This window comes from Leptonotus elevatus, chromosome 1 (assembly GCF_054856555.1).
Source record: "Leptonotus elevatus isolate MCC_2025b chromosome 1, RoL_Lele_1.0, whole genome shotgun sequence".
In the NCBI taxonomy this organism is placed as follows: Eukaryota; Metazoa; Chordata; class Actinopteri; order Syngnathiformes; family Syngnathidae; genus Leptonotus; species Leptonotus elevatus.
In genome coordinates, this window is record NC_141239.1 from 8,611,521 (window position 1) to 8,637,500 (window position 25,980).

The window sequence follows — 25,980 nt, forward strand, 5'->3', positions numbered from 1 at the left end:
AGGCACCACATGTGGCATTTCCTGCCAGCCACCATAAAACCCCACACAAAGTCGTAAAAGACAAAAGCCTTTGAGGCAGGAGATTGTGATGTAAAACAGAGCCCTCGCCACGTCCACACAATGTAAATACGCGCAAGCAGATGTAATTGGAGACACCGCAGTGTGAGGACTGTGGGTCAAAGAAGAGAGAAAGAAAAAAAAATAGACTAAAGACAACCTAATTAATCTATTCCAGGTTACAAATCACACAAAACTTCCAAATATCTGCCCCTTCAACGAGTAAAACAAACGTTTTATAATCAAAAGCAACAAAAAATGACAATACTCCTAGATTTAAGCCAACCGAGAATTATTCTCAAAATGCTAATCAACCCCACCTCCTCTACAGATTAGTGGGGCTTGTAAAAACACAGCAAAATACATTACAAAGAGTAACATCTGTGGGATTCATAAATCACAGTGCTGTGAGAAAAATCAAAAATTAACAAGCAAACTCGCTGTTGTCGGTTCCACTTCCAAGATTTCAATCCAGAAGCTGGGACTTAAAAAGAAAATGGGCATAATTTAGTAGACCAAATCCAACAAGCATCAAATAACGAAAAATTAAATAATAAAGTTTGAACTAAATTTTACCAAATAACCTATCATAAATTAATTCATTTCAACGCATACGTCATCAATCTGCGACAATGCGTCGTCATCGAGCTGCGACCATTACGTCATCACTGGAGGAGTTTTTTTTTATTCAACACACCTCAAATACAATACAAACAAATGAAGCACCGTATAATGTTACAATCAAGTCAATTACATAAAGCTTCAAGAAATATATATACATACACAGACAAAAAAAGAGCAAACAAACACAGAACAAGGGGCATTGTTACAAAATGTCAAAAAGAAAAGGATCCCACAAATATTTTAAATTAAATCAAAGTCATTCAAAAAAATAAATAAAAAGCATGGGCATTTTTCTGATCCATAAACCTTAAAGATTTTGCAGATTTTGTGTATGTAATGCCAAATAGAGTAACAATTTCAGCCATTTAAGTTTGAATATACCATTCATAGAATCAAAATCTGGCGTTTCCTCCTCCATCTTCCTCATTTTTGATCATGTTAGTTTTTGCCTATATAATGATGTTTATTTTTCCAAAGGAAATGGAAGTTTATGGGATCAATTATTTTAATCAATTTGTGTGGTACGGAAAGGGAATACGCTGGGTGTATTCATCTTGAAAGACTATCCATCTTGGTAAACAATATTCTCCCCAAAATTGAAAATATCTCTTTGCAACCATCGATTCAAAACAAGTTTGCAGTTGTTGATATTAACACAAATATTCATCTATTCAGAAATCTTTTTGTCTTTTGTTATAGTAATCCCCAGGTATTTTATTTCTGTCTTAACTTTTACGTTATATAATAATTGCAGAGGCTGTTCTTTCAGGGCAAATCGTTCACATTTATTTAAATGACCAATCATATGCAGAGCTATGAATGAAGTGAATGAGTTAATGGGATATTAAGCTTTAAATTCCCTGATAGTATTTGATACATTTTCTAACATTGCTCTATTTTGCTTATCATTGTTGTATCCATACACATTTGTTATTATGAGAAACACACCTTCTACTTTTGTCACGCCTTGTCAACCAGTGTTCCTCTGCATCAGTCCGGTGGGTTCGAATTTCTCCCGGAAAGTTATCGAAGCACGCGGCCACTCCTCCCGATCTCGTTGAACAGAATCTTGTCTCCCCATCGATTTGCCCAAAAAGTCACATCCGTGTCTGAAGGATGAGTCTCTTGCAAAAAACAAACAGTCCAGCACTTTCTTTCTTTTGAGTTACTTCGAACTCCTCAGCATTCAATTGAACGGTCTTTGTCAAATTAGTAATCATAGTCGCGTTCTGTCTTGTTCTGTTCTCGAATATCGTCAAGCTGTGTTTCCATTCCAGTCACACGCTTAGTCGGCTCCATTATTGCATTAAAAATGGCATTTGTGAAACTTGACCGTTTCATTTGGCTTAGCTTTCTTATCCGTCGGTGTCTTACTTGGATTTGAAGCAGCGGAGTTGCGTTTTGTCTCAGAAGCCACCTCCATTGCACAGTAGTTGTGTTCACCACACTTCAATGATTTCTGTGGTGTTTTCAAAGTCGGTAGCACCGGAGGCTTCTTTGTTGCCGATTTAGCACTTGCATTAATGTTCATCTTGAATTTCAGGTGAAGTATAACAAGTTTTGATACGAAAAGTTACGGCCCAAAACCGGAGCTACTCACGGCGTAACTTACTCGTCCGCCATCTTGGTGCTTCCTGGTGCGGTGCGCGTTTTGAAATCGTTCCACTCTGGAGCCCGCTTTCAAAAGTAATCGGTTTCAAGCTCCGAAACCGCGCCGTCATGTGGATGAACGGCTCAAACGGTAAGAAACTTGTGAGGATACATTAAAACTGGCTTTCGTGTGTGTCTAGAACGTAGAAAAGTACGTCTACATAGCTTACCTTGTTTACTGGGACGTTTTGGTTTGTGCTGTTCAATGATACCAATTTTTTATTAGTCACTTTTTTATAGCCACTCTTTTGATGTTTACACATTAACTCATTTGAAAGATGTGCCGCCCTTTGTCCTCAAGTATCTTGTCAAATATTTAATTTGACGTCCATCCTGATAATTATTGTTAATGAGCTCAACACTTCAAAAGTAGCTCCTTGTGTGTTCTTGCCACACCTTACCTGTCTGAGCTCAACCCCTACGAGGACTAATATTATATTAACATGACGGGTTTAATGTCTCCTGTAGATGGGTGATTAAATTGATCATTTGGATCCTTGAGCTGCACTGGCATTAACTCTTTTGGTGCCGCCTGAAGGTGAATGAATGGCTTGCTGGCTGAGTACAGTGGTACCTCGGAGTTTGAATATAATTCGTTCCTGTGAAGTGTTAAAAGTCAGAATTGTTCAACCTCCGAAACATTTTTTCCCATAGGAAATAATGTAAATGCAATTAATCCGTTCCCAAGCTCCAAAAACAGAAAATTCCTATTTTAATTTATATATATATATATATATATATATATATATATATATATATATATATATATATATATTTTTTTTTACATTTACACCCTGTACAGTATTTAAACAATAAAAAATGCCTTACCTTTTTTGTTGTGGTGTGATGGCATCAGTGGATGATAAATGCTATTTTAATGCTTGCTTTACATTGAGATGTCGCTGTGGGGAGATGTTTCGAACGTTCCAAAAGATCGATTATTTTTGTGAATTAATCGTTTCAAATGACTTTAATCATTTCAATGCACCTCAGATAAATTTTCCTTTGAAGTCATTAATTGCTCAAATGTAAAAAAAATAAAAAATTATGTCTGCCATAAAAGTACGTTTGAAAAATGTATTTATTTAAACACCAACAAGGTGTGCAGGTATCCATAGCAACCAATTAGTGCCTCACCAACACTCACACATACAACACACAACACAGCACACATGTAAATTGGCTACAACGCAGATTGTTTGTTTCAGATTGTCAGAGTTTATCCAATTTGCTACAGTTTAGTTTTGTCAAAAATGAATTGATTATCAAATGAATCGACAACTATTTTAATAATCAAGTACAAGGAGTCCTCGAGTTACGGACGAGTTCAGTTCGATGTAACCCGAATTTCGATTTAAGTCGGATTTCACCGTTTAAGTCGATATTAACACCAAAATACTTTGTACAGCAATTTAAAAAACACACACACATTTGCGTGAGGTGGAAGATGCCGGAACCAATATTTCGTGTGTTTAATTTAATTAAATAGAATTTTTTAATTTAAAGTTGTCCAAATTCTCTGATTTCATCATATTGACAAAAATTGTTTCACTGATTTATGTAGTCCTTCATGAAAGAAGGCTGATTATCTTCTGTGTTTAATGAAAATAAAACATTTGCAAACATCTGTTTTTACTTTGGAAAACAGTAACCAAACCGGTAACATAGTACAACATCAATCCCCCTTTTTTTGAATCACTATATGAATACGACGTACGAAATAAACACCAATCACCGATTAATAAACAGTAATCAGAGGGATTTTTTTTTTGTAATACACTTTAATGCAAAATTAAAATGAATATGATTAGTTGATTAATCGATTGAATAATCAATTGATTAATCAATTCTAAAAATATTTGATAGTGACAGCACTATTAGAGTTACTGTAAACATGTACAATTACCTTTCAAATGTCTTGAATACTGCTTGGGGGAAGAAAAAAATGGAGATAACACAAATTTCTTAGAAAGAGGGAGAGCGAGAGCGAGCGCTTATACGCCCCCGCTCGACAGAGAGAGAGAGAGGGAGAGAGAGAGAGAGAGAGAGAAAGAGAGCTCGCTCGCGAGAACGAACTGACTAGTCGAGTCCTCCACCCGCGGGCACTCTCGCTCGCGAGAGCGAGCGCGTGCACGCCCGCGCGAGTGTAACCGTTGCTACAAGTCGGGGAGGTGGGAACGAACGAACTGAGGAGTCGAGTCCTCCACCCGCGGGCAGTTTGAAAAAGCTTCACGGACGGGAGGAGGAAATGGCGACCGGTATTCACTGGAACTTACTTTGGAGCGAAAGTTTGAGCTGATAGTCCGGCGACATGCTACGCGCTGTAGCTTCTTGCTAGCTAGCCTGCTAGCCTACAACCATAATGTGAGTTAAACTTGTGACTGGGATAAAAGTTCATTTTGCAGTTGATGTCACTAACTATCTATCTATCTCCTCTATTTGCTTGTTTCCTTTATTATCAGAGTGAATTAATAAAGATTCAAAACATAACAATAAAGTGTAAATGCTTTTAAATCCCGAATAAGAACTATGCTATCCTTTCCCAAACATACGATGTAAAGCATATTTGTGTATGAAATGCGCTATAAATTAGTGATTCAATTTTCTTTTTTACAACCTGCGGCTGCGGCGGTAACCATCTAAATAAATTGTATTTATTTATTATATTTATGTGTCGCACCCTGGTGGAAACGGAAGGGATGTGTCACAGGCTTGGATACTGCACTTATACTGCACCTTTTATTTGACCTGGAACAATTTCATCCAGTTGATTAATATATTGTATCCTACAGGACAAGTATATGTGTGTGAATTCTGAACGGTGATGAGGTCATGCCGGTCCAGAGAATAAAGCTCATATATGAATTCTTTATACCATGTTGTGTATTACTGTATCTTTTTAAAATCCCGTAGACCCAGATCCAAGTTCAAATCTAGCTTTGGACAGGGTTCAACATTGACCTTAACACCTTGGGAACTGTGAACGCTGAGATGGGTGAGGCAGTTGAAAGACTTGAATGAAGATTTGGCAAAAGAACACAACCTTCTAATGCCAACTAAATCTCACTAATGCTAATCTGGATGAATACCAAATATTTGTCAGATGCTGGAGGACAAGGCGCGGATACATATTTCAAGTGACATCTGAAAAATGTAAAACTAATGTGTGAACAGGATAATAAAATAAAAGCTGCTATTAAATTTAATTAAATAATTAAAACATGAATGATAACATTGATTTTATTAAATGGCACAAAGTCGCAAATTTGCCACTTTATAAAGTAGCAAATTTGTGAGAATTTTTATTTGCGAATGAAGTGAAGATTTTTTTTTTCTCTGAATATTGCCCCCGCCCTCTAAAAAAAAATTATATTACTACGTGGCCCTAATACGCCGTCGTAATTTTGCACATTGCTGTGCAGTTGTTTTTTTCTTTTTTTAAACAAAAAATAATACATCAGTTTCTGGTTTATTTTTGTGTTACTTTTAGCAGGCCTGTAGTGGGGAACACAATTATTGTTGAGTTAGGTTGGTTGTAGGTTGCTGTTGTTGTTTTTGGGTGGCTTGCCCCCACCCCGTGTATTTGTATATTTATTTATTTATTAGTTTGTTTATTTGTTTATTTTAAAATATATTTTTTTGGGGGGGGGGGGGTTAAATTCCACTCCCCACAGTTGTATACAGATTTGACTCCATTTCGGGTCCACTGTAATCAATATAGAATACAGACCAATGCCAACATGTGTATTTTTTTATTCCTGTAATTATGAATGTTTACTCTCATATTTGAATGATTCTCATCACAATAACAGTGCGACATAAATTCAGTCACTGAACCTCACGAAAATTCCCAAATCTTAAGAAGAAAATTAATCAGATAAAAAATTACTTATCTTACATACTTTAAAATAAATAAATAAATAAATCAATCAATCATTTATTGCTCCACAAAGTTAATGTACATTTTAGGGGTCGGCGTTACAGACCAATTGTGTTTTTCATCAGTACCACTGTGATGCTAGCTTTAAGATACTCACAATCTAGTGTACATGAGTTTGTATTCTTATTTTTTTGGGTGGGTCATTTACATTTATTTTTTTCTCGTAAAACGTTAAGGTACACAGTTTTCATTTTATGATATATTTCTGATACAGTTTTCAGTACAATAGTGTAATTTTCAACTGGCGCTCAAAGGCTAAAGCTAGCTAGCAGCTCATACGTGCCTTAACGTCTGGTGCAACTCCCTTAGGATAACATTAAGCATGACATGAGGTTTTGCACACAAAAAAGAAAAAGTCTTGATATGACAATGGCAACTGCTTACAAGCATAAAACAAATAATTACAAAGTACATGTTGCCCTTATAAAAGACAACTATTTAAAAAGAAAAATTATGAAAAAAACCCCTTGTGGGCTCACTTCATGAGAAGCTGAAATATTTTCTTCTTTAATATTGTCTACTTTCTTCTTTTTAGTCATTAGTTATTCTTTGCCATTATTTTAGTTAGTTTTTTTTAATGGCCATCTTATTTTTGTTTTATAGTTTGATTCAAAATATAACAACCAAGTCATGTTTGAGGTATCATAAAAGCAAAATTATACGTGTCAAAGAAAGTCCAAGGTTCTGCTTGACATATTTAAAAACAAAGAACATGGCGAGATCTGATATATATATATATATATATATATATACTGAAATAGGCATACAAATAAAGGAAACCTGTCTGATATTATGTAAAGATATTGAACCGTCAGTTTAATACCCAGTTAAAAATGTCACCAAATAAATGCTCAAGTAAGATTTTTTTTTTTAATAATGTCAGACAATTTTTAATTCAGTTTCAAGTTTATATTACAAAACAGGAAGCTGAAAGAGTTATACAGACAATTTTGGTATGGTTATGTAAGACAGGAGATGCTTCCTGATGGAGCTTTCGCCATTGCAAGAATAAGCGATTGCCCTCAACACGGCCAAATGTTGCACAAGTCGGTGGAGCAGCACCATGTATTATGCCAAGAGCATTCATATTCACTCATGCATTCCTGTGACGCGAAACCTGACAGAGAAAAGCAAAGAGTATAAAGATTATTACCACACTTAGTATAATGAAAATAATTTAGCATTTTTGGCCACATATTGGACCAACTAAAACAACCGTTTGCGTTCCAAGCTTCTAATGTAATGTATTACGTGGAATCACTTACCATACTTGAATACGATCATTCCACAGACACCTTGACCTACTTCACACTCCTGCACAGTGATCTCATCCGGTCCCCAATCTCGTCCATGGATGCGATGATAGCACTTCAAACCGTCACCTGAGGAAAGAAAGAGCAAATCAGCAACAACAACAACAACAACAAAAATGTCATATTCAATCAGTGGAGGCATGCTCACCGACTGCGAAGAGCAGGGCAACGCTTAAAGCCAACAATAGAACCTTCATTGTGTTTTTCTGTGAGAGAAAAATGGGGCACTTAACAGGCCACACTTCTCCCAAAAGTTTCAATATAATTAAATGGTTTAACCTGCAATCGGGTAACGTTAGCTCAAAGCTACCTTGGTGACTTGTAGTTTGCGATTTCTCACAGTCAGTGATACCAGCTTGTTGTCATTCCTTCTTTTATACCTGCTCATATTTACTCATCGTCTTTACACAGTCAGACTTTTATCCAAAAATGTTCTCACAATCTGCCCAAATGAAGATTATTAATGAGGTGAACACTTGAAAAGGACAACACCCTAGAAGATGGGAAGCAACTGTGTATGGGACTTTTTAAAGAAGACATGTTTTTAGGGTTGCTACCTTGGATTTGTGAAAAACTGAATATTCCTATTTTAATTTATATATATATATATATATATATATTTTTTTACATTTACACCCTGTACAGTATTTAAACAATAAAAAATGCCTTACCTTTTTTGTTGTGGTGTGATGGCATCAGTGGATGATAAATGCTATTTTAATGCTTGCTTCACATTGAGATGTCGCTGTGGGGAGATGTTTCGAACGTTCCAAAAGATCGATTATTTTTGTGAATTAATCGTTTTAAATGACTTTAATCATTTCAATGCACCTCAGATAAATTTTCCTTTGAAGTCATTAATTGCTCAAATGTAAAAAAAATAAAAAATTATGTCTGCCATAAAAGTACGTTTGAAAAATGTATTTATTTAAACACCAACAAGGTGTGCAGGTATCCATAGCAACCAATTAGTGCCTCACCAACACTCACACATACAACACACAACACAGCACACATGTAAATTGGCTACAACGCAGATTGTTTGTTTCAGATTGTCAGAGTTTATCCAATTTGCTAGAGTTTAGTTTTGTCAAAAATGAATTGATTATCAAATGAATCGACAACTATTTTAATAATCAAGTACAAGGAGTCCTCGAGTTACGGACGAGTTCAGTTCGATGTAACCCGAATTTCGATTTAAGTCGGATTTCACCGTTTAAGTCGATATTAACACCAAAATACTTTGTACAGCAATTTAAAAAACACACACACATTTGCGTGAGGTGGAAGATGCCGGAACCAATATTTCGTGTGTTTAATTTAATTAAATAGAATTTTTTTAATTTAAAGTTGTCCAAATTCTCTGATTTCATCATATTGACAAAAATTGTTTCACTGATTTATGTAGTCCTTCATGAAAGAAGGCTGATTATCTTCTGTGTTTAATGAAAATAAAACATTTGCAAACATCTGTTTTTACTTTGGAAAACAGTAACCAAACCGGTAACATAGTACAACATCAATCCCCCTTTTTTTGAATCACTATATGAATACGACGTACGAAATAAACACCAATCACCGATTAATAAACAGTAATCAGAGGGATTTTTTTTTTGTAATACACTTTAATGCAAAATTAAAATGAATATGATTAGTTGATTAATCGATTGAATAATCAATCCATCGGATGCCATTTTCTGTACCGCTTGTCCTCACAAGGGTCGCGGGGGTTGCTGGAGCCTATCCCAGCTGGCTTCGGGCAATAGGCGGGGTACACCCTGAACTGGTTGCCAGCCAATCGCAGGGCTGAATAATCAATTGATTAATCAATTCTAAAAATATTTGATAGTGACAGCACTATTGAGTTACTGTAAACATGTACAATTACCTTTCAAATGTCTTGAATACTGCTTGGGGGAAGAAAAAAATGGAGATAACACAAATTTCTTAGAAAGAGGGAGAGCGAGAGTGAGCGCTTATACGCCCCCGCTCGACAGAGAGAGAGAGAGGGAGAGAGAGAGAGAGAGAGAGAGAGAGAGAGAGAGAGAAAGAGAAGGAGAAGGAGAAAGAGAGTTCGCTCGCTCGCGAGGGCGAGCGCGAGCGAGAACGAACTGACTAGTCGAGTCCTCCACCCGCGGGCACTCTCGCTCGCGAGAGCGAGCGAGCGCGTGCATGCCCGTGCGAGTGTAACCGTTGCTACAAGTCGGGGAGGTGGGAACGAACGAACTGACTAGTCGAGTCCTCCACCCGCGGGCAGTTTGAAAAAGCTTCACGGACGGGAGGAGGAAATGGCGACCGGTATTCACTGGAACTTACTTTGGAGCGAAAGTTTGAGCTGATAGTCCGGCGACATGCTACGCGCTGTAGCTTCTTGCTAGCTAGCCCGCTAGCCTACAACCATAATGTGAGTTAAACTTGTGACTGGGATAAAAGTTCATTTTGCAGTTGATGTCACTAACTATCTATCTATCTCCTCTATTTGCTTGTTTCCTTTATTATCAGAGTGAATGAATAAAGATTCAAAACATAACAATAAAGTGTAAATGCTTTTAAATCCCGAATAAGAACTATGCTATCCTTTCCCAAACATACGATGTAAAGCATATTTGTGTATGAAATGCGCTATAAATTAGTGATTCAATTTTCTTTTTTACAACCTGCGGCTGCGGCGGTAAACATCTAAATAAATTGTATTTATTTATTATATTTATGTGTCGCCCCCTGGTGGAAACGGAAGGGATGTATCACAGGCTTGGATACTGCACTTATACTGCACCTTTTATTTGACCTGGAACAATTTCATCCAGTTGATTAATATATTGTATCCTACAGGACAAGTATATGTGTGTGAATTCTGAACTGTGATGAGGTCATGCCGGTCCAGAGAATAAAGCTCATATATGAATTCTTTATACCATGTTGTGTATTACTGTATCTTTTTAAAATCCCGTAGACCCAGATCCAAGTTCAAATCTAGCTTTGGACAGGGTTCAACATTGACCTTAACACCTTGGGAACTGTGAACGCTGAGATGGGTGAGGCAGTTGAAAGACTTGAATGGAGATTTGGCAAAAGAACACAACCTTCTAATGCCAACTAAATCTCACTAATGCTAATCTGGATGAATACCAAATATTTGTCAGATGCTGGAGGACAAGGCGCGGATACATAATTCAAGTCACATCTGAAAAATGTAAAATTAATGTGTGAACAGGATAATAAAATAAAAGCTGCTATTAAATTTAATTAAATAATTAAAACATGAATGATAACATTGCTTTTATTAAATGGCACAAAGTCGCAAATTTGCCACTTTATAAAGTAGCAAATTTGTGAGAATTTTTATTTGCGAATGAAGTGAAGATTTTTTTTTCTCTGAATATTGCCCCCGCCCTCTAAATAAAAATGATATTACTACGTGGCCCTAATACGCCGTCGTAATTTTGCACATTGCTGTGCAGTTGTTTTTTTCTTTTTTTAAACAAAAAATAATACATCAGTTTCTGGTTTATTTTTGTGTTACTTTTAGCAGGCCTGTAGTGGGGAACACAATTATTGTTGAGTTAGGTTGGTTGTAGGTTGCTGTTGTTGTTTTTGGGTGGCTAGCCCCCACCCCGTGTATTTATTTGTATATTTATTTATTTATTAGTTTGTTTATTTGTTTATTTTAAAATATATTTTTGGGTGGGGGGGGGGAGGGTTAAATTCCACTCCCCACAGTTGTATACAGATTTGACTCCATTTCGGGTCCACTGTAATCAATATAGAATACAGACCAATGCCAACATGTGTATTTTTTTATTCCTGTAATTATAAATGTTTACTCTCATATTTGAATGATTCTCATCACAATAACAGTGCGACATAAATTCAGTCACTGAACCTCACGAAAATTCCCAAATCTTAAGAAGAATATTAATCAGATAAAAAAGTACTTATCTTACATACTTTAAAATAAATAAATAAATAATCAATCATTTATTGCTCCACAAAGTTAATGTACATTTTAGGGGTCGGCGTTACAGACCAATTGTTTTTTTCATCAGTACCACTGTGATGCTAGCTTTAAGATACTCACAATCGAGTATACATGAGTTTGTATTCTTATTTTTTTGGGTGGGTCATTTACATTAATTTTTTTCTCGTAAAACGTTAAGGTACACAGTTTTCATTTTATGATATATTTCTGATACAGTTTTCAGTACAATAGTGTAATTTTCAACTGGCGCTCAAAGGCTAAAGCTAGCTAGCAGCTCATACGTGCCTTAACGTCTGGTGCAACTCCCTTAGGATAACATTAAGCATGACATGAGATTTTGCACACAAAAAAAGAAAAAGTCTTGATATGACAATGGCAACTGCTTACAAGCATAAAACAAATAATTACAAAGTACATGTTGCCCTTATAAAAGACAACTATTTAAAAAGAAAAATGATGAAAAAAAAACCTTGTTTGCTCACTTTATGAGAAGCTGAAATATTTTCTTCTTTAATATTGTCTACTTTCTTCTTTTTAGTCATTAGTTATTCTTTGCCATCATTTTAGTTTTTTTTAATGGCCATCTTATTTTTGTTTTATAGTTTGATTCAAAATATAACAACCAAGTCACGTTTGAGGTATCATAAAAGCAAAATTATACGTGTCAAAGAAAGTCCAAGGTTCTGCTTGACATATTTAAAAACAAAGAACATGGCGAGATCTGAGATATATATATATATATATATATATATATATATATATATATATATATATATATCCATCCATCCATCCATTTTCTGTACCGCTTGTCCTCACAAGGGTCGCGGGGGTTGCTGGAGCCTATCCCAGCTGGCTTCGGGCAGTAGGCGGTATATATATATATATATTAGTTATATATATATATATATATATATATATATATATATATATTAGTTATATATATATATATATATATATATATATCCATCCATCCATCCATTTTCTGTACCGCTTGTCCTCACAAGGGTCGCGGGGGTTGCTGGAGCCTATCCCAGCTGGCTTCGGGCAGTAGGCGGTATATATATATATATATTAGTTATATATATATATTAGTTATATATATATATATATATATATATATATATATATATATATATATATATATACTGAAATAGGCATACAAATAAAGGAAACCTGTCTGATATTATGTAAAGATATTGAACCGTCAGTTTAATACCCAGTTAAAAATGTCACCAAATAAATGCTCAAGTAAGATTTTTTTTTAATGATGTCAGACAATTTTTAATTCAGTTTCAAGTTCATATTACAAAACAGGAAGCTGAAAGAGTTATACAGACAATTTTGGTATGGTTATGTAAGACAGGAGATGCTTCCTGATGGAGCTTTCGCCATTGCAAGAATAAGCGATTGCCCTCAATGCAGCAAACCGTTGCACAAATCGGTGGAGCAGCAATATGAGACAAAGTCAGGATTGCCGATATACAAATCGCATTGTAATTCAGTCATGCATTTCTGCACCAAGAAATCTGACAGAGAAAAGCAAAGAGTATAAAGATTATTACCACACTTAGTATAATGAAAATAATTTAGCATTTTTGGCCACAGATTGGACCAACTAAAACAACCGTTTGCGTTCCAAGCTTCCCATGTAATGTATTACGTGGAATCATTTACCATTCTCGTATGAGGCAAATCCACAGAATGTTTGATTTCTTTCACACTCCTCAGCGAGCTCACACGGTTCCCCATCTGGTCCAGGCACGCAGTAAAAGCACATCAAACCGTCACCTTAGGAAAGAAAGAGCAAATCAGCAACAACAACAAAAATGTCATATTCAATCAGTGGAGGCATGCTCACCGACTGCGAAGAGCAGGGTAACGCTTAAAGCCAATAATAGAACCTTCATTGTGTTTTTCTGTGAGAGAAAAATGGGGCACTTAACAGGCCACACTTCTCACAAAAGTTTCAATATAATTAAATGGTTTAACCTGCAATCGGGTAACGTTAGCTCAAAGCTACCTTGGTGACTTGTAGTTTGCGATTTCTCCCAGTCAGTGATACCAGCTTGTTGTCATTCCTTCTTTTATACTTGCTCATATTTACTCATCGTGTTTACACAGTCAGACTTTTATCCAAATATGTTCTCACAATCTGCCCAAATGAAGATTATTAATGAGGTGAACACTTGAAAAGGACAACACCCTAGAAGATGGGAAGCAACTGTGTATGGGACTTTTTAAAGAAGACATGTTTTTAGGGTTGCTACCTTGGATTTGTGAAAAAAGGGACACCTGACCAACTTGGGCCCTTAACAGTCAAGCCTGAAATTATTAATACGCCCGGCAAATTTTGAAAATGTTGACGTTTTAGCGTGACATTCCAAAACACACAGCAAAAGTGGTTAAGAAAATATTGATGTTAAATTCAGTGTGGAGGGAACTAAAGATCAGGGTGATGACGAGAAGACCTCATTGCTAAAGCTGATTAGCAAATATAGGATGTGTTTTATTTGTTGTAATAGCCAATAAAAAAAAATTGTTTTTAGGAGAAAATTATGAATAATTTTGAACCTGCCACTTTTTGTTCAAATGTATATAAAAGCTGATAAATGTTTTTTCCCACAGACACAGAGAGACTGTAAAAAATGTATGTCCCTTTTCACAAAACAAACTGAACTAAGAGTAATGTTATTTATTCAGCTAATCACACTATAAACTACAAACAAGGCATACACAAAACAAAACAAAACACACACAATAAGATACAAACACAACGTGGCAACGTGTATTGTGAGAGGAGGTCTGAAATTACCGTAATGACAGACACCATTGACATTTTTCAGATAGCACAAACGGTGCCAGGGATACCGTAATCCAAAGTTTCTTTTTTTTTTTTTTTTCACTCACACAAACATGGTCTCCCAGGCGGGGAAAGGAACCCACGCCAACCTGCATCGAAGGCAAGTGATGGTTCCACTCCGCCACCTGGAGCCCACGGTAATCCAAAGTGCACCTACGGAAAAGTGCTGCCGGTGGCACGCTCGGTAAAGCGTTCCACAGTAGCGCAGGGGACATTTATTAAATTAGCTTTTGGCATTCTTCTTAAAAAACGTGACAAATTGTGTCCTGCGAGAGATTTGTATCTGCCCAGGACAGCTGGTAAAAAAAAAGAAAAAAAAAAGAACAATTCTGGGAAAAACTGGACGGGTGGCAACTCTACATGTTATGGAAATGGTGAAATATGCTAATGCTAAGGCTGTGATGCACAGACTAGCATAATAACAGCGTTAGCTTCTGAAATTCACGGTGCTCCGTGAAGAAGTGTGGCGGGGTGTTTGTGTTTGGCTAGTGGCTACAAGTCAACTTGTCACAAAAATGCTCTCCTCATCTTGGGCGCTCGCTTTCTTGTTGTCTGAAGACGACCTAATCAAGATCCAGCCCGCTGGTTGTCAAGCTAACAATGGCCCAACACTATGTGGGACGGGATGATGGCTAGCATACTACTTGAATGAGAAGCCTCCATTCTTAAAACAAGCTAATTGTCGTTGAATATTCTGCGATATCAAGATGGCCCCGATGACGTAGCCATGGACATTACTTCATTTTGTATTTGGGATGAGTGGTTGCGCGAGTTGACCTGGCTGAGGTATTGCAGGGAGACAAAATGGATGACCTGCATAAACTTTGGTAAAATTTTAAGTTGGGTAAACAAAACTGTGAAAATGGTCTTTCCCACATTTCACAACAAAGAGACCCCCAACTTAACCAAACAGGTAAAAACAACTCAGCACATTGTTTTGGAGCCTGCTTTGCTGTTGCTAACTAACATTGTTGCCATAAATGTCAGTCATTTATATTTTAAAGTCCATCTAAAATGGCCGTTACATGACCTTTTTAGTAGAGATTTTCAATAAAAAAAATATAGTCACCAAGACCAAGTACCAATTCCACTAGTACTTTTGACACATCAAAATTCCACACAGAAAAAAATGACGGATGATTTTAAAGAATACCAGCATATCTTCTAAATAAAAAATAATAAAAATGGCATAAAATTACTATTCTCATTGCTTTTTGCTGTTCATAAAACGACCACAAAAGGGCAGCTGATACTGGTATTGTCCCGATTACGATACCTGATATCGGTACTCGACAATCCCAAATCACATTTTTTGTATTTAAGCTATAGATTGCTTATTATGTTTATGTTGTGCCAATATTTTCACAATAAAATCTTAAAATGAAACAATATTATTTATGTATTTAATGTCAGTGTATTTATTAGTTACAGAGTTCAAAGTCGATTTAGAGTGTGTGCCAATAATATTTCTCCTTGAACCTCTAAAATGTGAAGTGTGGGGCTACTTTCCTAGTAAAAAAATTAATCTGTTGTAAAACTAGTCCTGGAACTTTTCTGACGTAGCTTGTTCCTCCTCAAATCAATACCCTGCCTTTTTGGTACGGAGCTCCATCACTTATAAAAAAATCTCCCGGTACGCTTGACAATTCATGTTTCCATCCCCAAAAGCTGTTCTAGCGAGCGCCGCGCTCATCCACGGACTTACATATAGTGTGTAAACATGTAGTATGCATGTACAATATTAACATTATTAACATTGTTTTACTGTTTCGATTTATATTTTAACCGTTTTGATTTTAGTTAGAGCTGTGTAATAATAAGACAACAGTTAATTCAAATGTTATTCAATCTATAGTCCATTGTTCTCTTCTCTGGGAAAGAGATGTCTAGGTTGTTTCTGAGTTATCTAAATGAGTAATGTTTGGAAGTTCACGCAGAGTTCTGTTCATAAATGATCTGGTCCGGGAGGTGCCGGGACCAATTATTTACCCACATCTGTAGTGGACTAGGGTACGAGCTGAAGATTTATTATCTGTTTTGTATTTCACTCTTCCCACAAGGAAAGGATGAAGGAGGGGGAGGCTATTTTTTGTAAACACTGCTTTTGTATAAGTTAGGATGAGTTCAAAGCAAGGGCACATTTCGGGCCTCCTTCTGATTCAGCAAGGGTCCAGAATGGCTTTAGAAATTTCTAAATAAAATACTTGCAAGTAAGCCTCTTCACTAGATCTCAACTTTGAGTTTTATTTTAACACGCAATAAAACTTTTTAGCTGTTTTCAACAAATGGTGACCCCGAACGAACGTTTATTTTGACGGTTGCGGGCTGCGGCGTTCACGGACGGGCAGAACTTCTAAGCGCCTAAATAATTACTTACGGTAAGTGGAGACGTTTATCCACGTAGGGAAGTTCTGTCTGTTTGGGAACGCTGCAACCGGTTTTCGTCTTCTAAATTGTCTAAATTTTTACATGAGGTCTGAGTGAACAGGTTGTAGTAGAGTTTGAAGTCGTTCAATTAACGGAGGGACGTGAAGTCCTTGATTTGGGATTTTACTACAACTTTGAACTATACACGTGCGTGGTGACGAGCATTGTTTACGGAAGTGCTGTCATGTTGGTTTATGCGCAGCTGCAGAAGCATTTTTAGACATACAGGTTGAAGCAAGCGGTTTTATTATTAAGCAATCGTTAGATCATGATGGTTATTTTATGAATTTTGAGAGGGATACGGATAGACGCGGGGGTTTTCTGCCGCTAAGTAACCTAGAGATCATGATAACTGCGCGCCTGCTAATATATAGCAGTAATAAGAGTTCAGGATGACGCAGTGGGTTTATTTTTTACCGCTGGGGAGCATTCGCTAGCATGTAATGGTTATTTTAAAATGCGCGCCTGCTAAAATTGAGCAGTAATGAGAATGAGGTCAGGTTGACGCAGTGGATTTGGGTTTTACCGCTGTTAATCGATCGAGAGATTACGTGATTTGTTATTTATGTATGTTAAATGCCTGTTATGTGTGTACGTTTTGGTGGTTGTCTGTGTTTATTCTTGTGAAAATGTTTATTTTGAGGTGAAGAACGAGTAACGTTGTCGAATAAATGTAACCTATTGAACTATCATACTATAAGTGAGACGTCACTGAATTGATAAATATTAATACGACTTGAATATAATAATAACTAAAGAGGTGAATAATTAAAATAAATAATGGAGGGCGGTTGTGACCGCGACACCGAATGGTTTGACCTAAAAGTGCTTCCGGTTCATAGTCTGAACTTATTCTTGGATGCACAAGTTCAGAATGCTTCCGAGGTTTAAGTCGGAGCCATGCCCGAAAAACATCGACGAAAAATGAAAATACTGTTCACTGATTGAATGACGGCTTGCTGTGATGAAAGGTTGGTTTTCACTGTTGACATCCGCGGTTTGCTTGGTATCTTTGATGAAAGCGGTGGAATTGGCATGCGGAAAAAATGGCAATCGTTGGACAAAATGGTACGAGAGACTTTTGTATTTTCTTTAAATGAATAAAGAGTGTGAGCGTATGTGCCTGCAAAATTTTAAAAAGTTGAGAGAATTGTTGAGTAATTGTATGAGACCTAGATAAAAAGGTGAAGGCTACCCTGGTGGATTGGGTTTTAACTGGGAGTGAGATTGTGAATGAGAAATGTGTGTATGGATATTTTATTTGTTTTTCTTCAATATCTTTAACTGTATGTTTGGTGTTGTTTTTGAGTGGCTAAGACTGGTGTGATAATGGCGTTTGTTTTTCGAATGGGAATGTAGTAATACAGGTTTTGCGATGTGATAATGCTAAGATTTTTTATTTTTCCGCTCCCTCCCCTGTGTCTCTAATGGGGGGGGGGGGGGGGCTTTGTGTGTGTGAGATAGGAGTTAGAGTATAATGTGTCCTCGTGATGGAAGTTTTTCTCTTTTCTGGGTAAGAGAAGAATGATAAAAAACAACAAAAACAACAGTATTTAAAGGAAATTGCTGAGTTCTTGTAGAAAAAAATTAGATTACATTTTTTTTAGTGACTGAATAGAAAGTCTTTAAAGCTATACTACTTTTGATACAGAAAAGAAACTTAGTAACTTTCTCTTTTCTAGGCAAGTGAATAAAGAAAAATTAAAGAATAATGGTATTTTGTATAAAGCTTTATTGAGTTAACATAATTATACCTACATCTGTACAGCTGTGGCTACATTTAAGATAGTTGAATGAGAAGTAATAAATGTTTTTAAAGACAAAATAATAATAATAATTTCTAATATTTGTTTTTTCTCTGTGTGTGTCATTTCAGAAACTGGTGCTAAAGTTCCAAAACAGATGGGGGCTTGATGGCCCTCACTGGTTACAACCTGCAAACGGGATACGCCTCAGCTGCTGCTACATTGTATTCGCAAGTATTTCTAGTAGCTATTTGGAAGGGCATTCCCAAAAACAAGCTATGGTATAGTTGAAACATTTTTGAGAAAGCAGGAAGTGAACTATCTTGCTATGATCTCATCTTCCTCTGTCTGTCGGTTGAGTGCATTGGATCAGGCAGGTGCATTCATTGGTCAGGTGCGCTCCTGGGACGGCCGAAATGTGTCATCGGGTCCACGATTGCAGACAGTAACCTCCAGCGTCTGGGTGGACGTGGCAGAGGTCAAAGAGCTTCACGCCGCAGCAAAGTCATTCCCCTGTGCCTACCGACAATGATGGTGCTCAATTCCACAATGCCCAGTGACTGTGCACAAGCCTCGTTACAGAGACATCTCCCCTACGGCTGTTTTGACTCCAGTGAACATCTCAATGCCTGCTTTGAACTTTGCCTGAAACATCCGCCGCCCTGCCATCTGCTGGCCAGGACTGAACATTGACTACTCAAAGCTTATGGTCTCATCTGGGATGCGACATCTCCGGTCATTGATATGGTAAACTGGTTGTATGCAAGGCATTTTAATGTGTCGGATGGGGAGATGTGATCTATAGCAAGGTATTTCAAGAAATTGAAAACAACATATGTGAATTTGAAATAGGATGATTGGTAAAATTTATTTCAATCTTAATTACTCTATTTTCCGTTACTTGATGATTATTGGGTTTAGCCTACTAAATTTTTGCCCATTTTCTTGGGAGCATCAGTTTCTGAATTGGTACAATGGGAATTTAACAAATAACAGCGAGTTTGCTGGTTTTTGTATTACTGTTGTGTTTTATATGACCCACTACTATGTAGAAGAGGTGGGGTTGATTAGTATTTTAGGAATAATTGACGGTTTGCTCAAAGTAGGAGTGTTGTGTTATTTTCAGCTCTAATTATAATACGTTTATTTTACCCGTTGAGAAGGTAGATATTTGTAAGTTTCGTGTAATTCGTAACCTGAAATAGATTAATGTGGCTAACTCTATTTTTCCCTAACCCCAAAGTCCTCACATACCAGTGTCTCAAATTGTATCAGCTTGTGCTCATTTTAATTGCAGTGACCTGAAGCTCTCTCTCGTTTGCCTCACAATCGCCTGATTTAAAGGCTTGTGTTATTTACGACGTCTTTTGCGGAAAGCTATGGTCTGGTATTCCTTATTTATGAGCTACGAAGTCCTCCCTTTGAAATACCATACGTGTTTGAAAAGATCAGAGTGGATCTTTGTCAAAAGGAGGGTGTGTACACATGATAGTTCATGTTTAAGAAATGAATTAATGTAGACGAATTAGTAGATTAAAAAATTAAAAGGTGCCGGGGTATCGGCATGTACCCCGACTGACTGTAAGTGATTCTGAATGTGATAAATCTACAGAGGAGGATCAAGCTGGGACAGAAAAAGTAAGTTTGAAGAGGAGACAATAATGAAGCATATCGCCAAATGAAGGTAATTATATTATATATTTGATCTCAGAAACAATTGAAAAATATAATGTTTGGAGCCCAGTGTTTGCAAAAGATAGAATATTCCTTTCAGGATGGCTAAAGGCACATTCATGCAAATCTAGAACAGTAAATATCGTGGTAAAACATTACATACTAGTATATGGGTTTCCTAGAAAAAATTTGATCAGACGATGGAACCCATTTGAAAAATAAATATTTACAAGCTCTTTCTGTTGTATTAATGAATGTGCAAATGTCATTAAACTCAGTCAAAGGCTGGGCTCTATTTCAATGTCACACAAACAGACCTTTTCCTGTTCCAACAGCACAGGACCTACGGATCTTAATCAAATAACATTTACTAATCCCAACTAACAAAAACTACCAGATGCTCTTTCAAAATAAAAAATATGTATGTTTATAAGTGACTAAATGAAAATGTTTTGCACCCAGAGGGTCTGGATCCCCAGGAGGTGAGGGAGAGGTTATCTGGAGTTCAGCTGTCCAAAGGAGGGGGAGACATCATTCCACATTTGGTCTACAAGGCCGCCGGATCCATCCCAGGCTCATCACTCTCACCACCTCAGACCGGGAAAACATATCAGCTGACCCTGTCCAAGGCTTCATTCCACAACAATTGAGTCACATTTGCGAACTTAATCTCCAGATGACTTCAAAGCATGAACATATCTCCGTCTGCCGATGCACCGCGACACTCTTTCTTGAACAACAACAACATTTTGTGTTAAGCCTCACATATGTTATGTTTATTCCACTGAAAAATCTTTTAATGTATCAAATTGTTCTTTAATACCATATGACTGCTAAACTATCTCCTCTCCTGCTAAAGGGCCTGTTTCTTATTCTAATGATAATGACTACTTCCCCCACACAACCATTGCTTAATGTTGCGCTTGCCGTTCGCGATGATAAAGATCCCCGCTGGAATTTTTCTGTGAAATATGAATTAATTCTATAATTGGACTCTTTCGAGTCCAAAAGGAGGATTAAAGTGAAATAATTTAATTATAACTGTTTGATTTATAATATTACTATTTAGAAGTGGACATAACTGCTTTAATTTACTCAGTATGTCTCTGCATTAGAATTCAAGGTGATGTGGGGGCTTGAAGCGAATGTGTTAAATAGATTCCTTTGTCTTTACAAAACCAGTTGGACAAGAGGGGAGAAGGGACATCTCTTGTGGCTCTGAAAACAACGTAAATCTTTATCTTGAAACAAGAGGGGGAAGTTTGGTGATGTGTATTGATGTATCATGTGACTGTCTGAGAAGGAGAGGATTGGCCGAAGGAGACAGAGGAGGGGTTTGAAGAGTCACGAAAGGATACTAGTTTTTGGGACAAGAGGAGGAGCATCACACATGAGGGAAAACAATGGCGGAATTCAGCCGATCTCATGTGTCCATAAGCTTATGTAAAAATAAATCCTGATTCCACCGATCTCATTGTCTAAGTTTGATAATCAACATTATGAACACGGGAAAACAAAGAACAATTTTCCAACACAATCTACAGAACAAACAACGTGAAAAAGACGAACACAAGAGAAGTGACATTGGCGGTCGATTTAAATACAACACCGCTTGTTGAAGGTGGGAATAAAGATGCAAAATATGTTGCTGCAAAAGCATAAACAAGCTAAGGAGACTGCGCAAAATGACTACGACACGGCTATCCGCCATTGTTGTTGACAGACTGACGGTTCGCGCGCAGTCAAGCGAGAATTGACGCTGTTAGAAAACGTTTCTTTGTTTTCCCGTGTTCACAATGTTGATTATAAAACTCAGACAATGAGATCGGTGAAATCAAGATTTATTTTCACATAAGCTTATGGACACATGGAGACGACCAAACACCGCCATTGATTCCCCGCATGTGTGTCGTTCCTCCCCTGAGCAAATCACTAGTATCCTCCCCTGATTCTTCAAACCCCTCCCCGTCTTCTTCGTCCAATCCTCAGCCATTCTTCTCTTTCCCAGACAGTCACATGATACATCAATACACTCACCAAACTTCCCCCTCCTACAATGATGTTGTTTTCAGAGCAGACCTAGATGTCCCCTCCCACTCCCACAATGATGTTATGCAGAGATCAGATAAGAATTTGAGTTATTTTTCAAAGCAGACCTGCTGGCCCCAGTTTAAACAAAGAAATCTAATTAACACATTCGCTCTGCTCTCAGTAATGTGAAGAGAAAACCCCCCCTCTTGCTCAACTGGTTTTGTAACGACAAAGGAATCTATTTAACACATTCGCTTTACACCCCCACATCACCTTAAATTCTCACTCAGAGACATACTGAGTAAATTAAAGCAATTTTGTCCACTTCTAAATAGTAATATTATAAATCAAACAGTTCTAATTAAATTAATTCATTTCAATCCATCTTTTGGACTTGACAAAGTCCAACATACAGAATAATTAATTAATTTTACAGAAAAATTCCAGCGGGGATCTTCATCATCGCAAACGGCACGCGTAACATTAAGCAATGGTTGTGTGGGGGAAGTTATCATTAAAACATCCCTTTAGCAGGAGAGGAGGTAGTTTAGCAGTTATATGGCATTAAAGAACAATTTGATACATTAAAAGATTTTTTAGTGGAATAAGCATAGCATGTGTGAGGCTTAACACGAAATGTTGTTGTTCAAGAAAGAGTGTCGCAATGCAGCAGCAGATGTGTTCCCACTTTGAAGCCATCTCTGGTTTGTTCTTTGTTGAATGAGAAAATGACGTTGTCAGCTTTTTGCAGAACCCCAGGGTAGATTGCCTGCAAATGTGACTCAATCGTTGTGGAATGATGTCCCCAATAGGGGCAGCTGGACACTGGATCAGTAGACGTTGTTTTCCCAGTCGGGGGTGGTGAGATTGATGATCATCAGGTGGTGAGATTGCTGAGCCTGGGACGGATCCGGCGGGCCGTGTAGATAAGATGTGGGATGTCGTCTCCCCCTCCTTTGAACTCCGGATAACCTCTCCCTCACCTCCTGAGAGCGAAACATTTTCATTTAGTCTCTCATAAACTCACATAAATTTTATTTGGAGAAAAAACACCTGATAATTTTTGTTAGTTGGGATTAGTAACTGTTATTTGATTAAGATCCGTAGGTCCTGCGCTGTTGGAACATCTATTTGTGTGAGAGTGAAGAGCCCAGCCTTTGATTGAGTTGAATGACACTCGCACACTCACCAATACAACAGAAAAATATTTATTTTTCAAATGGATTTCATATAATAGTAGGTAATGTTTTACCACTTTATTTACTGTTCTAAATTTGCATGAATGTGAATCTCAACCCAGGGAAATCACTCCGGCCGGAACGTGAACACCCTGGGGAGAGGCCCATATATATTCATATCATATATAATCTTTTGCAAACACTGGGCTCCAAACATTACATTTTTCAATTGTTTCTGAGATAAAAGATATAATATAATATAATTACCTTCATTTGGCGATATGCTTCATTATTGTCTCCGCTTCAAACTTACTTTTCTGCCACAGCTTGATCCTCTTGTGTAGATTTCTTCACATTCAGACTGTGGATTATCACTTCAAAACCTTTTCATTTTTTAATCTACTAATTCGTCTACATTGGTTAATTTCTTAAACATGAACTTTCCTGTATACACACCCTCCTTTTGACAAAGATCCACTGATCTTTTTCAAACCGCAAAGATAAGATCACCAGACACACAACCTGTGGCCCATAAATAAGGATCATCAGATCGGGGTCTGTCAAATAAACCTCAGGCACCACATGTGGCATTTCCTGCCAGCCACCATAAAACCCCACACAAAGTCGTAAAAGACAAAAGCCTTAGAGGCAGGAGATTGTGATGTAAAACAGAGCCCAAGCCATGTCCACACAATGTAAATACGCGCAAGCAGTTGTAATTGGAGACACCGCAGTGTGAGGACTGTGGGTCAAAGTAGAGAGAAAGAAAAAAAAACAGAGTTAAGACAACCTAATTAATCTATTCCAGGTTACAAATCACACAAAACTTCCAAATATCTGCCCCCTCAACGAGTAAAACAAACATTTTATAATCAAAAGCAACAAAAAATGACAATACTCCTAGATTTAAGCAAACCGAAAATTATTCTCAAAATGCTAATCAACCCCACCTCCTCTACAGATTAGTGGGGCTTGTACAAACACAGCAAAATACATTACAAAGAGTAACATCTGTGGGATTCATAAATCACAGTGCTGTGAGAAAAATCAAAAATTAACAAGCAAACTCGCTGTTGTCGGTTCCACTTCCAAGATTTCAATCCAGAAGCTGGGAAATAACGAAAAATAAAATAATAAAGTTTGAACTAAATTTTACCAAATAACCTATCATAAATTAATTAATTTCAACGCATACGTCATCAATCTGCGACAATGCGTCGTCATCGAGCTGCGACCATTACGTCAACACTGGAGGAGTTTTTTTTTATTCAACACACCTCAAATACAATACAAACAAATGAAGCACCGTATAATGTTACAATCAAGTCAATTACATAAAGCTTCAAGAAATATATATACATACACAGACAAAAAAAGAGCAAACAAACACAGAACAAGGGGCATTGTTACAAAATGTCAAAAAGAAAAGGATCCCACAAATATTTTAAATTAAATCAAAGTCATTCAAAAAAATAAATAAAAAGCATGGGCATTTTTCTGATCCATAAACCTTAAAGATTTTGCAGATTTTGTGTATGTAATGCCAAATAGAGTAACAATTTCAGCCATTTAAGTTTGAATATACCAATCATAGAATCAAAATCTGGCGTTTCCTCCTCCATCTTCCTCATTTTTGATCATGTTAGTTTTTGGCTATATAATGACGTTTATTTTTCCAAATGAAATGGAAGTTTATGGGATCAATTATTTTAATCAATTTGTGTGGTACGGAAAGGGAATACGCTGGGTATATTCATCTTGAAAGACTATCCATCTTGGTGAACAATATTCTCCCCAAAATTGAAAACATCGATTCAAAACAAGTTTGCAGTTGTTGATATTAACACAAATATTCATCTATTCAGAAATCTTTTTGTCTTTTGTTATAGTAATCCCCAAGTATTTTATTTCCGTCTTAACTTTTACGTTATATAATAATTGCAGAGGCTGTTCTTTCAGGGCAAATCGTTCACATTTATTTAAATGACCAATCATATGCAGAGCTATGAATGAAGTGAATGAGTTAATGGGTTATTAAGCTTTAAATTCCCTGATAGTATTTGATACATTTTCTAACATTGCTCTATTTTGCTTATCATTGTTGTATCCATACACATTTGTTATTATGAGAAACACACCTTCTACTTTTGTCACGGCTGTCAACCAGTGTCCCTCTGCATCAGTCCGGTGGGTTCGAATTTCTCCCGGAAAGTTATCGAAGCACGCGGCCACTCCTCCCGATCTCGTTGAACAGAATCTTGTCTCCCCATCGATTTGCCCAAAAAGTCACATCCGTGTCTGAAGGATGAGTCTCTTGCAAAAAACAAACAGTCCAGCACTTTCTTTCTTTTGAGTTACTTCGAACTCCTCAGCATTCAATTGAACGGTCTTTGTCAAATTAGCAATCATAGTCGCGTTCTGTCTGGTTCTGTTCTCGAATATCGTCAAGCTGTGTTTCCATTCCAGTCACACGCTTAGTCGGCTCCATTATTGCATTAAAAA

At 37.0% G+C, this 25,980-nt stretch overlaps 2 protein-coding genes and 2 long non-coding RNA genes across 6 annotated transcripts in view; 2 read left to right on the forward strand and 2 right to left on the reverse strand.

The window, feature by feature from the left end:
• Positions 1 to 4,448: 4,448 nt before the first annotated feature.
• LOC147180593 (uncharacterized) lies at positions 4,449 to 8,259 on the forward strand. Its single transcript, XR_015097226.1, has 2 exons — positions 4,449 to 4,695; positions 7,563 to 8,259. It is a non-coding gene; the product is annotated as an uncharacterized LOC147180593 (long non-coding RNA).
• Positions 7,087 to 8,100, reverse strand: LOC147180594 (uncharacterized). 2 transcript variants are annotated; one of them, XM_086096375.1, is made up of 4 exons: positions 7,895 to 8,100; positions 7,733 to 7,790; positions 7,537 to 7,653; positions 7,087 to 7,388 (listed from the first exon to the last, which is right to left on the reverse strand). In XM_086096375.1, the coding sequence occupies exons 1-4, from the start codon at positions 7,970 to 7,972 to the stop codon at positions 7,294 to 7,296; spliced, it is 348 nt and encodes a 115-aa protein (XP_085952501.1). In that variant the 5' UTR covers positions 7,973 to 8,100; the 3' UTR covers positions 7,087 to 7,293. The 2 variants fall into 2 exon arrangements, 1 of the variants encoding a protein (XP_085952501.1); XR_015097222.1 differs by having other exon boundaries at positions 7,091 to 7,388; positions 7,864 to 7,927.
• A 1,230-nt stretch (positions 8,260 to 9,489) lies between the features above and the next one.
• LOC147180595 (uncharacterized) overlaps positions 9,490 to 25,980 on the forward strand; it is a 27,240-nt gene continuing 10,749 nt past the window's right edge. The window contains exons 1-2 of one of the 2 annotated variants that reach the window (XR_015097223.1): positions 9,490 to 9,988; positions 18,727 to 19,342. This is a non-coding gene — a long non-coding RNA (uncharacterized LOC147180595). Of the gene's footprint in view, positions 9,989 to 18,726; positions 19,343 to 24,482 lie in introns of those variants that run through there. The other variant, XR_015097225.1, reaches the window with a different exon arrangement.
• LOC147180596 (uncharacterized) lies at positions 12,829 to 13,661 on the reverse strand. Its single transcript, XM_086086798.1, has 4 exons — positions 13,584 to 13,661; positions 13,422 to 13,479; positions 13,238 to 13,351; positions 12,829 to 13,089 (listed from the first exon to the last, which is right to left on the reverse strand). The coding sequence occupies exons 1-4, from the start codon at positions 13,659 to 13,661 to the stop codon at positions 12,977 to 12,979; spliced, it is 363 nt and encodes a 120-aa protein (XP_085942924.1). The 3' UTR covers positions 12,829 to 12,976.

Excerpts from the sequence above, each read along its gene's own strand:
- LOC147180594 (XM_086096375.1), bottom strand. The coding sequence starts at position 7,972 with ATGAGCAGGTATAAAAGAAGGAATGACAACAAGCTGGTATCACTGACT. Across the intron at positions 7,791-7,894 it reads GCAAACTACAAGTCACCAAG|AAAAACACAATGAAGGTTCT; the intron begins GTAGCTTTGAGC and ends TTTCTCTCACAG. Across the intron at positions 7,389-7,536 it reads AATGATCGTATTCAAGTATG|GTTTCGCGTCACAGGAATGC; the intron begins GTAAGTGATTCC and ends TTTCTCTGTCAG.
- LOC147180596 (XM_086086798.1), bottom strand. The coding sequence starts at position 13,661 with ATGAGCAAGTATAAAAGAAGGAATGACAACAAGCTGGTATCACTGACT. Across the intron at positions 13,352-13,421 it reads TACCCTGCTCTTCGCAGTCG|GTGACGGTTTGATGTGCTTT; the intron begins GTGAGCATGCCT and ends TTCTTTCCTAAG. Across the intron at positions 13,090-13,237 it reads ATTTGCCTCATACGAGAATG|ATTTCTTGGTGCAGAAATGC; the intron begins GTAAATGATTCC and ends TTTCTCTGTCAG.